General features: G+C 37.1%; 1 protein-coding gene across 2 annotated transcripts in view; it reads right to left on the reverse strand.

Annotated features, from left to right (window-relative positions):
• Nucleotides 1–6689: 6689 nt before the first annotated feature.
• UBE3C (ubiquitin protein ligase E3C) overlaps nt 6690–13065 on the reverse strand; it is a 182202-nt gene continuing 175826 nt past the window's right edge. For both annotated transcript variants that reach the window (XM_037835725.1, XM_037835724.1), the window contains one exon: nt 6690–8391. In XM_037835725.1, the coding sequence (XP_037691653.1) occupies nt 8221–8391 (171 nt within the window). In that variant the 3' untranslated portion in view covers nt 6690–8220. The remainder of the gene's footprint in view (nt 8392–13065) is intronic.

Below are 13065 nucleotides of genomic sequence, written 5' to 3' on the forward strand. Positions count from 1 at the left end.
AGTGACCTCTTGACTCCATTTGAAATCTCTCAGCCACTGAAACTTTATTTTGTTTCATTTTGCATCCCCTTTTTTGGTCAAGAAGATGTTCTCAGTCCCACGATGCCAGGTCTAGATTCATCCCCAGGAGTCATATCCCGCGTTGCCAGGGAGATTTACACCCCTAGGAGTCATATCCCACGTAGGAAGGAGGGCAGCGAGTTCACCTGCCAAGGTGACTTAGTGAGAGAGAGAGTGTCACAGCTGAGCAACGAAGAGGCACTCAGGGCCAGCAAGGTGGTTTTAAACTTTTATTTAAAAATTTGTAAAACTCTTGCCTTATATTCTTATGATTTTAATAGCCACCTCATATGAAGAGACACAGGATCCTGTGGATGTTGTTGGTAAGGGAAAAGGGGGTGTGGACTTTGAATGAGCAGTCCCAGAGCAGGCAGGGAGGCCTGACTTTTTGCAGTATTGATAGCATGGATCAGCATTTCCATCACCGATGTTTTCTGACCAGTCATACTCACTTCTGACCACTAGATGGTGTCTGTTCATAGTTTATGAACAAACCGTTGCAATGCAGGTTACTGTGTAAGCCTTAGGAGAAGGAAATTTAAAAAAAAAAAAAAAAGATCCTTGCTGGATTTGTAGGCATCAATTGAGTGAATTGGGGAAATAAAGTGGCAAAAAAAAAAGATACTGATCATAAAAAAAATATGGACAGTGTATTGGGAGATAGATTTGCTGAGCCATCTCCTAATCTTCACTCAGTTCTCTTTATAAGGGCTGGAAGGTTTAGGACAGTCTATAAAGATATTTAAGCACTCATGCATGAAAAGGGTTTTTAATCTGAGTCCAATGATTTAGAATCTGAAACTTTGTAAGGGCATTAACTTGAAATTTACCTTGGTTAGCAAAACCTTTCTAGATAGAGCAAATCCATTCATGCAACAAATATTTTGGGCGCCTCCTATGTGCTAGGCATTATTCTAAATATTTGGTATACAGCCATTTATTAAGCAAACTTCTACCCTAATGAAACTTACATTCTAGTGTGGGGGCAGAAAATAAAATGAGTGATAAACATAGTATAGCAGACAGAAGTTGGTGCTATAGGGAAAACTATAAGGAAGAGATGAGACATAGGAAGTGGGGACGGAGAGAGGTCACAGTTTTTCATAGAGAGGAAAGGTAAGGTGATATTTGAGCAAAGAACTGCCTGAAGAAAATAAAGAAGGAAGCCATGTAAATATCTGTGGGAAAAGCTTTCCAACTAGAGGGAACAAGTGCAAAGGCTTGAGGTTGGAGGAGGGACATCAAGGAAGCCAGTAGAACAGAGTTAGCAAGAGAGACAGTAGCAAGAGAGGTGAAGTGAGATGGTGACAAGGTGCCAGATCATATAGATTCTCTGGGAAGGCCATTGTTAGGGCTTCAGCTTTCACTCTGAGATGGGAAAGCACTGGAGGGTTTTGCACGATTTGACTTAGGGTACAAGATTATATTCTACTGAGTTGAGAATAGAGAAAATGCAGGCAAGGACAGAAGTAGAGAGAACACTTAGAAAGTTTTTGCTAAATCCAGGCAAGAGATGATGACTTGGAACAGGGGATGTAGCAGAGAAAGTGGCAAGAAGTCTTATTTTTGGTGTTTTGAAAGTAGCGCTGATAGGTATGTAATGTGGTAGGTATGAGGTGTGAGTGAGAGATCAAGGTGACGACAAGGATCTTGGTCTGAATATTTAGAAGAATGGAACAGACACTTTTTCAGATGGGAAAGATGGCCAGAGGACTAGTTTTTGGGGTGGGGTGGGGTGGGGACTGAGGATCAGGAGATCAGTCTTGCATTTATTAAGTTTCAGATGTGTATTAGAAAATCAGGAGGTGGTATATAGTAAAGAATTTGGACTTGTCAAGAAGTCTGGTCTTTGCCCTTGGCTTCTGGGAGGTAGTCTATGTCATACCTGTTATGAGTGTCTTTGTTTAAGGTGGGGTTGGCCATGCTTGAAAGGCTATGTAATTTAGGGTGGGCTTTGGAGTACACAGTATCATTCAATCTGGAGACCGAGATCAACTTTGTGGGCAATTAGTACTAAATCAATCATGACCACATAAGAAAGCCCCAGTGAAAACTCTTGATACTGAAGCTTGGGTGAGCAAACAATTGTTTGGCAATACTCCATGTGTATTGTCACACACTGGTGCTCACAGAGTAATGCTGAGTGACTCCGTGGGACGGACTCTGGAAGTGCTGCCTATGGAGCCCTTCCAGATTCTGCCCTATGTTTTTTTTCCCTTGACTGATTTTGATCTGTATCCTTTCCCTGCAATAAACCAAAACTCTTGAGTAGAATAGCTTTTGGTGAGTTCTTTGAATCCTTCTAGTGAATTATTGAAACAGAGGGTGGTTTTGGGGAAACCTCAAGCTTGCAATTGGTATCAGAAGTGAAGGTGGTCTTGTGGAGGCCTGTGTTCCCTCTAAACTTGAGAGGGTGATCTAAGCTTTGCAGTTTGGCTGTGGGTAGGAGATGTTGAGCAGGAAGTTAATAAATACCTGGAGTACAGGGGAGTGTTACAGGCTGGAGATATAAACTGGGAGTTGCCAGCGTTCCTTGGGGTCATGGAATCCAAACTCCTCCTGAAGTTTCATGGACCTCCTGTTTGTGCTGGTGTTAGCTTCTGAAATAGAAGTCCAGATGGCAGAACCCCTTCTTGGTTGTACTCAGGGCATGACAGTGAAGTAGCAAGTGCCATCTGTTGTGTGTTGTGCTTGCCTCCAGAGGGACTGTGGGAAGTAGGTAGACCCTGCACTGCTTTGCTCATACTTAAGGAACCCTAATGAGACTACTCCCAGATGGAGGTAATGGCCTGGGGGCTTCAGCCACCCCAGTCCTTCCCCAGCAGCTGAGGAGATCAGCATTTACCACTATACCCAAAACATACTCTAGGCACATCAGTTGGAGACTCTGTAGCCCCTGACCTCGGGTTTCTTAGCACAGAAAAGGATTTTTTTTTTTTTTTTTTTTTGAGGTTATCTGTTTTCCAAAAGTCACCTGGGAAGAACTGTCTGGCTTCACTTGTTAAAAATAGACTTACAAACCCCACCCCTACACTCAACTTGGTTCAGGAAACACCGATCTGGTATAACCCACTCATAATACTGATGGTCAAACTAAGGTCTTGCTCAAGGCCACATAAGCAAACAGCCAAGTGAAATCAGAAGCAAGTTTCCAAACTTCAAGTTAAAAGGTAAGTCTACCATATTGCTGTGGTTTTCCAGTGGAGTGATAAATCTTGCCAGTAAAAAAAAAATACACACACACACACACACACACGATTTTATTTTATGTAATGTTTATGATGGCTTATTATGGTTTAATGGTGGGCTCCAAAAAGATATGTCCATGTCTTAACCCCAGAATTTGTGAATGTTACCTTATTTGGAAAAAGGTTTTGCAGATGTACTTAAGGATCTAGAGATTATCCAGTGGGCCCTAAATTCAAGGACAAGAATCCCTTAGAAAGGCAGAGGGCAATTTCGGACAGACAAAAGAGAAGACACGGAAGAGCAGGAGGCAATGTGACCAGACACGCAGAGATTGGGGTGATGTGGCTACAAGGCAAGCACTGCCAGCCATCACCAGACGCTGGACGAGGCAAAGAAACGATTCTTTCTAGAGCCTCCAGAGGGAGCGTGGCCTTGCCAACACCTTGGTTTCGAACTTCCGGTCTCCAGAACCGAGAGAAGGTATTTCTGTTCTTCTAAGTCACCAGTTTGTGGCAATTTGTTACAGCAGCCCTATGAAACCAACACAATATCCAGTATTAATTTTCGTTCTTTTCACTGTGTCTCTGGCTCTCTCGTAACGGTCTGAGCTTATACAGCACCCATTTGTTTCACCACCCCAAATTCTTTGGTCCAATAGTCCCATCATATTTCCTGGTACTATACCAAGTAGAAGCTTCTGGTAATGATGCTTGTCAGTTCACACACTTGTCCTGAATTTTTTAAAGGTGTGATGCTACCATTAGGGAGGTATCACTTCTGTCTGCTATTTTGGTAGTTAACCCACTTTAGTTTGAAGAGCTGTTTAAACCTCGCATTATCAGTAATTCTCAAAAACATACCCACCAATCCAATCTTCATGGCATATAATGGTTTTGGGGGCAAATTATAAAGAATATACCTTTTGTTTTTATTCTTGCATGGAGCAGAAAGAAAAAAAAAAAACGAACAAAAGCACCTCAGATGTATTTGCCCTTACTAGGTAGCACTAATCTGCCCAGTTCTCTATTAAACCCTGACGATCCTCTGCTTTTGCTTTACCAAGCCCCACCTGTTATTGGAGGGTAAAGGGTGGACTAGTAGGCAGGTGGTGAGAGCTCTTAATTTGAATTGCAGAAATGGTATATAGTGAACAGATCTTCAGCTTACTAAAGTACTGAAATAAAAAAGGCACTTTATAAATTACAAATACACTTCGCTAATTTGTTACATCGCCTCCTTTTATCTGAAGTGGGCAATCAATGAATATTCCAAACCATGACAGTCCAACTCTGGAACAGTAATGTGAATTATCCTTTGAAAACAAAAATGGAGAGAAGGGGAGAAGAGAAAAATGTGCACAGAGAAGACATTTTAAGGATTACCATTTTCTGACTACTGCTGCAGAGGAAACAGCAGCAGTAATACTGCCTTTATATAGGGTAACACTTTCATTAAGAGTTGGTCAAAACCAGTATGATTTTGCAGGTTGTTATGGCAGGCTTTTTTTTTTTTAAGTGAAGTGACATTTATTGGCTCTGTTAGCATACCAGCTATGTATTCTTGGAGAGGCTAAAAAACCTCATAAAAACCTGGGTATAAAAGCAAACAGACTGTTGATTAAGCCTCATGCTATCCCAGCCACTGAACCTGGTACTGTTGACAAATACCATAGTTTATCCTTGAAGAACTCACATTCTTGTAGTCCGTGGGTGTGACATTTGCTGTATCTAAACTTGTGATATCAAACCACTTTAAAATTAGGTTTAAAATTAGGTTCTGTTGCCTTTCTAATACATTAAAATAAAAATGTATATTTATAACTCTCATTTTACCTTTGGAAAATTCCTGTACATAGAAAAATATTCTAATTATCTCCACCTCACAAGATATATAATCTGAGACACAAAAGTATTTGGGCTTAAGAACATGCCCTTAGTTTTTTCTGGAAGCAGAACCATTAGTGTTTCTCCAGAGATGCACAGGAGCCTCCATCTCCAGTCTTACTCGAGCATCTCAGCTCTCTGTAATTTTCCCGCCCGGACCTCCTGCTCACCAAGTCTTCCGCCACTGAAACACTAGGAAAATGTCTTCTGAATTTATACCAGGCATGCCAAATTAAATGGGAAATTTTTGTCTTGTGTGACTGCATCCTTTGGCATACGGATTACTATGCTGGCTGTAATGCTTCCAACATGTGGCAGATTAACTGGAGTTGATTGTTTTAAATTTCTGGTTTGGTTTGCTTTTTTGCTTTTGTTAAGAAATCAGCCAAATATTAGGCTGACTCTAGGCCCTGACTTTCTATATTATTTGCATTACTATGAGACAGACATTAAAAATTATTAAAATTATATTAAAGTTATTTCAAGTTCACAGCTCGCTTCTTCAAGTTTTCTTCCAATTGTATTCCAAATCTCATGTGCATCTATATATTTGTGATATATTGTTTTGGCTCGCCTTTTAGTTTTTATAATTGTAAATATCACACAGATGTATGTAACATCTGTCTCACTGACCTTACCTGCTCGGATATGGCAGGGGTAGTGTCATTTAGTTTTAGTGTGCTCCACAGTACCCAGAGGCATGTTATACGAAAGTACACACTTAATTTTGGAATAAACGTCAATATCTTTTCAGTGGTAAGGTTGTTTTAACACTGTGTTTTGATGATGCTGTCTTAATGAGCCATAGGACACCAAATCAAAGATATATTTGCATAAAGTAACCTATGAAAAATATCTATAACAATCTCCCCTAAAACTCAGCACTTAGGTTTGGGTACAAAATTACCAGCAATTAGCATGGAATAGGGGAGAATATAGAAAACAGCAAACAAAATACTGATGAAGGGAGAAACTTCCTGTAGGTATAATTTTTCTCAACAAGTCAATGCTAAAACTAACAAGAGACCTGGGAAGATGATGTTTATTACTGCCCTGCCCTCTCAGTCAACAGTAACATAAGAAACCTTTATATAGCATATGCTGCAAAAATTTATTTTACAGTGTAACCTTTTTAAAGCATATCTATTTGTCTTTTTTGTATATTTCAGTTAATAAACATCAATCGTTTATATTTACTTTTGCATAATATCAGGCTATATTATTATACTATATTAAGTGATGCCATTTAAACACCTAGGACAAAACTAATTAGTACTTAAAACCTGTGGTTTCACTGGGGCAAAATGTAATTAATCATGCTGATTTGGGGTATAACTCCAACACAATCTTGGAAAAAAGTATTTAATGCAAATATTTAGCCATTAGAATATACAAATAAATAAGCTCAGAATAGCTGAGAAAAAAAAAAACTATGTGTATGTATGTGCCAATTTCTCTTCAGTCCCAAATTTGCATTTCCAAAATATAGATAATAAATTATATAAATCAATAAGTAAAGACATAGAACACACAACATAAAATAACCAAAAGTAAAAATAAAACCAAAGACAAAACCCTAGTAATTTTATTTCTGTATATCAAGACTACAAATAGCATTTAAACACTTTATTATTCAAATTAAGAAATTATACATTTTGTTTTGATAATTGTCATTGTCTTAAAAGTGTCATTCAGCATTCCTGCATTTAAAAGTATATTGCTAATTATGGTCAATTAAATATGACATCCAACAGAGCCTCCAGTGACAGTAAAATACTTGACATATAAGAGATGAATGAGAATTCCTCCTCCCCCCAATATTAGCAAAGGGTCACTCTGCTTTCATATCTTATGCTTTGAAATGCTTTCCATTTTTAATGACTGAAATCACATAGCAACACAAATCACGTCTTGATAAAGTGCCTTATAACTAGAAAATTATCAAATATTCTTTCTTCCCTGGAAATATGTTCAGTAACTTTCCCCCCAACTTCTTGTCAAAGCAGCACTACTCAAGGAAGCAGACGGGTGCAAAACATAGTAAGTTAACCAAATAGTATCTAGCACAACTGGTTTATACAGCCCAAAGTGATAAGCAAGGTGAGAGAAATCATGGAAAGAACCTGACCACAGCAGGCTTCAGACAGAAAAGATAAAGCCCACTACTTTGGTTCAAATGACTTTTAATAGATGTTACACTGTATATTTTCCTCCAAATCATTATTTATTGTAGGTAACATAGATGCCTTAGGAATTGGATAGAGACCGTCCCCCTTCCCCCAAAGCTCTACAGGCACAAAGTGGAGACAGAAATAGAACAAAAAATGAAGTGTATGTCTCACATCCACATAAAGTAATATCCAGATCATGATGCAGGTCAATGTTATATTTAAAATAAGCATGCTAGTCCTATTTTTTGGGAAACGGCTTAAAAAGCGCAAATAAAATATCACCATCAGTATCTATTTTCCAAGCCTAACCATCTTGGAAAAGGCTGCAGGAAAAATATGCCTTTAGTTTAAATAATGAGGCTTGTAAACAATTCAAGCACATGAGAAGCAGTGGGGGGTCCCTGAAAGTAAGCATTCTCACCCTCTCGGACCCTGTATCTCAACAAATATTTTCTCTGTAGATTGTGTAGCCTAGTCTTAACACAGTAAGCAATGTGCTGCATTTTCCAAGTGTACTGCCAGCTCAGAAAGGTGTATACAATTTGATCAGCATAAAGCCAAAGCTTCATCTTTGGTTAATTTCACTGAGTTGCCACTAGTCTCAAACTGTGCTCTGGGCAAAATTACTAAATCAGCCACAGGGCACATAACATTTTTATTTTAAGTTATTTGAAAAGCAGTGTCCATTTAAATACATGACCATGGCTTAATAAAAATCATTTTAAAAATTAAAGAAGGAAGGAAGGAGTGATGGAAAAAAGGAAGGAAGAAAGGAACTTATGAAGACATCTGTAAGAAAGGAGAGCCGCCGAAATCCAGCCCGAGAATCCTTAGTAGGGCTGGTGGAGGTGCTGCTTTTAGGAAGGAGGCACTGGTTAGTATCACTGTAGAGGGTCAGATCCAATATCAGTTTCAGCTCAGCTCAATTCAAACCCAGCAGCACATTCAATAGCATATAGAAGTTTACTTCGCAAAAGTGTCTCGTCATAAAATTCAGGGAGCTTTAGCAGGTTCATGCAGGTACTGGCAGTGGGAAGCCGCTCTAGGTCGGAGCCTCCATTGTGAATGCAAAATGCAGGATACAATTCCTGAAAAAACAATATATGCAAAGGATATAGTGCTTACAACCATAACCTTAAAAAAAATTATAAAGCATACAAAACTTGCTTGCTTCAATCAGTAATAAGTCATTGTTGCAGTCACATTTTCCCAAAGGGGCATTTACTTTTTTTATTGCACTGAAGACTTAGCTCTAGTTTATACCAAATATTGTGCACTATGCTTTGACATGCATAAATAATGGATAAACAAGAACATTCATTCATGGGAAATATCTTTACAGTGATTAGGGCATCAAGTTTTTTTTTCATATAAAATTTTAAAAGGTACAGGTACAGGGTAAAGAATCAACTACATATACATATTTGCTTATATCAGAAAAATGGGAAGACAACTAAAATAAAAAACTACCTAGGGCGCAGGGAAAGAATGGGTTGGAGGAGGCGTGCAGTAAGCCAGACTCCTCCAAATGAACCTTGTTTTGTAGGTTTGACTTTGGAACCATGTGGATGTATTAAAAAAAAAGCATTATAAAACATAAATCAAAAGGGGAGAAACGAGCAATCTCTAAACACTGAAAGCAAAATCAAACAGATGGATCTGACTGGGGGGTTGATGGCTTAACAACACAAAGGAATTATTTCAAATGTTTTAGAATTACAAAGAAATCTGTTTCCAGAAATGTCAGTAAATTATGGTCCTGTTGTTCTAAAACTATTATAAGATTTTATAACTATTATGTACATATATATTATATATTTATATATGACTATAATAGTGTTATATAGGATAAAGCAAATGAGCTAATAGGAACCAAGACTATCACTGATAAGAAGAGATTCAAATATAAAATCAAACAAATAAAAACCTCTAAGCCTAAATTTGAATTGGAAACAATAGTTTGAATTTAGGATGTATTTTCTCTTAGGGGGAAAAAAAACCTTGTTTCCTAATTATTTCCTCTGAGACGGCCTGGAAACAACGATCTACAATGAGTAGAACTAGTGTCCAAATTGTGATTTCTAAAGAACCATTTCCCATTTCCTTGGAAAAAATTGGGATAGCAGGTGTGGGCCAGGAAATGTATAAGGATGTTAATATCTTGTCATACCAGAAAACAACAAAGCTGTCAAAAACTACTTGGGTCATGTTAAAAAGACTTGGGCCAATTTGAAGAAATTCCCTGTCTAAATATGGGACAATTTGAATATCACAAAAAAATAATTGCAATGGCTGGAAATACATCAAATGTTAAAACCCATGAATTCGCAATGATAATTAAAAAACCAAAACTCATTGGTTGCCTTGGGATGATGCTAGGTAACCAATACATTATTCTGAAAACTGGTAAATGAAGAAAAGCAATCAAGATTTATTTTACTTTTCCTGTACAAACTATTCCTCAGGGTAACTAATTTAAAAATTCCATACAGTAAATGAAGAAATGATATCATTAAAATATGGGTGTTTTATAACTCCTAATTAAATAATGGATCTAGGCAATGATCATAAATGACTGCTAAAAATCATTAGGTGAAAGGGTGATGAGGAAATTTATAACAGATGGGTCAGGCTGACAACTTCTGAAACCAAAGATCAATCTCAGCACATCAGACAGACAATTCAGAATTATTGTGCCTCCAAATGCTGATGTGAGGAGACATAAAGTACACAGCATAATTGTGCCGGTTTGGATGTATTATGTCCCCCAAAATGCCATGTTCTTTGATGCAATCTTGTGGGGGCAGACGTATTAGTGTTGATTAGGTTGGAATACTGGATTAAGTTGTTTCCATGGAGATATAACCCACCCAACTGTGAATGACATCTTTGGTTAGCGTGTGACCTCTGATTGAATGTTTCCATGGAGGTGTGGCCCTGTCCGTTCAGCCTGGGCCTTGATTACTTCCCTGGAGCCCTATAAAAGCTCAGATAGAAGGAGCTCACTGCTAGCTGCAGCTGAGAGACACATTTTGAAGATGGCCGTTGGAAGCTGACACTGAAATTCTGAAGAACGCCATTTTGAAACGCAACCTGGGAAAAAGCAGACGTCAGCAGGTACCCTATTGTTGATGCCTAACCTTGGCTACTTAACGGCCTTAAGACTATAACTTTGTAACAAAATAAACCCCCTTTATAAAAGCCAAACCATTTCTGATATTTTGCATAAATGGCAGCATTAGCAAACTGGCACAATTATCCAAGAAATACTACTGCCAACAAAAGAAAAATCTATAGTCTGAAAAAAAAACACCAAAAAACAACCTAGTTTCTTCATCAAATAAATTACAAGGTAAACACACAAAACCAGGAAGGTGTAAACTATATGAGAAAAGATTAAAGAGATGCTCAATAAAATGCAACATTATAAACTGTGGCTTATTTGTGTTATGATCCAAACAATTATATAAAATAATTATGAGATAATCAGGGAAATCTGAGTGTTGATAGTATTAAGGAATTAATGTTATTTTTTAGGTAGGAAAATGACATTCTGGTTATTATTATTTTTAACAGCTTTATTGGGATATAATTCACATACCACTTAAAAGTATATAATTCAATGGCTTTAATATATTCAAAGATAGGCAAAACTATCACCACAGCCAATTTTAGAACATTTTCATCACCTCAAAAAGAAACCTGATACCCTTTAGCTATAACCTCCTATCTCCACATCCTTTCCAACTCCCAACCCCTTAGCCCTAAGCAACTAATAATCTACTTTCTGTCTTTACATATTTCCATTCAGGACATTTCATATGAATAAATCATAAAAGATGTGGTCTTTCTGTGACTGGTTTCTTTCACCTAGCATAATATGCCCCCATTGGTTATTATTATTTCTAAAAATTCTCTTACCTCTATACCGAAGCTACCTGGTTTCCTTTCCCATAAGCAACCAATGCTATCAATTTCTTAAGTATCCTTTCAGAGATTTAATGCATATGCATATACATTAAAAAGTATGCATTTTCTCCCTCCTCCATTTTTATAATGCATATTGTATATACTATTTTGTACCTTGCTTTTGTTCATTTTATAATCTGTCTTGGTGATCTTTCCATATCAACACACAGATTCCTCCTCCTTTTTGTGAGGCTGCACAGTATTCCACTATATGTACGTAGTACAATTTGTTGATGGACACTTCTATTGTTTCAACTTTTTACAAATAATGATGCAAAGAATAACCAGGTGCTTAAGTCATTTCACACTTGTGCAGATATACATGAAGGCTAAATTCCTAAATATTTAGACACTTACAAAGTGCATGTGACCTATAAAAAATGTCAGTTCTTTGACGGTTACAAACAACAAGTGACTATGTATTTTTCTTACACACTAATATCATTTGGTTCTTGCCTCATACAAGATGTGATTTATATGTCCATGACCCCTACCAACAGGAAAACAATGAAAATGGGGACTGTTCTTAATTCCGAAGGCCTTAATCTGCAAACTTTCCCAGCCTATGCTGTTTCATCATTCCATTCTGACAGGATTTAAAATCTGGTACACATTTTAGATATCTATCTACTCCAACTCTCATTTTACATGTGTGCAAAACAAGGCCCAGAGAAGTATAATGGCTGTCCCAGCACAGTCTCTAGTTAGTAACAAGAACCAGGAATGGTTTTACCTCCAGTTTAGTGTTCTTTAATCTACAGTGTTTCCCCTTTACAGCTGTGACAAGAGAACGCATTCTTCAAAATGCCCAAATTTAAAGAAAAACTATTTCATAGTCACTGCTAACCTTCTCTTGAAAAATCCCCATCCAAAGTGTAACCTGGTATAGCTCTTTTGAGGCAGTTTGGCAGTATATAACAGGAGCTTTATACATGTTGATATCCTTTGATCTAGAACCTCCACTTCCAGTAACATATCCTTGAGAAACAGAGATTCAGATAATTTATATACAAATAGGTTCATAGCATCATAAGGCATGAACAATTGCAAACAGCTAAAAAAAAAGTAAATAAATGTGGCAAATCCACAAGATGGGACATTATGAAGTTCATTTACAATATTTAAAAAATATTTAATGTAAGGAAAAATGATTCTGATGTAATGCTATGGGAAAAGAAGAGCCTATAAAACTGAACACATAATACAGCTTAAATCATATTTTCAAGTTATGCATACAAGCATAAACATATAAACACACACTCAAAAAAGGAAGGAAACATAAAAAAGTTAATAGAGTGGGGGAGATTATGGGTATTTTTTCTATAAGGAGCACATGCTGATTCTGTTACAAGAAGGAAAAAATCAAACAGTATTAAAATGAAAAATTTGCTCCAACCATCGTATGGATAATGGAGAACAAAACTGAAGCAATATTCCTATTCTGGCCTAAATTGCATTTCAGCTGGATTTCATTTAATCTATATGTTGACTTTAGTATATATTTTATGATGTGGACAAAACTAAGTTTAAGAACACAGCCCACAAGATGCTCTAAAGAGACTTGTATGCTGCTTCTTATCAACCTTTGTAAGTTTCTCTAATGTTAAATCAAATATAACCCTCATTTAAAAAACAAAGGTGGCATGCAACTGTGCTAAAAAAACCATGGTCTTTTATTTCTAATTATAGTTTATATGCTACTTTAAATCTCTCCTAAAAATGTTAGAACAGGAATGAAAAGAGAACCAGAAAGAACATTTATAACATTTATTATTCAGCATTCTAAGTACATG

This window comes from Choloepus didactylus, chromosome 5 (assembly GCF_015220235.1).
Source record: "Choloepus didactylus isolate mChoDid1 chromosome 5, mChoDid1.pri, whole genome shotgun sequence".
Taxonomy (NCBI): domain Eukaryota; kingdom Metazoa; phylum Chordata; class Mammalia; order Pilosa; family Megalonychidae; genus Choloepus; species Choloepus didactylus.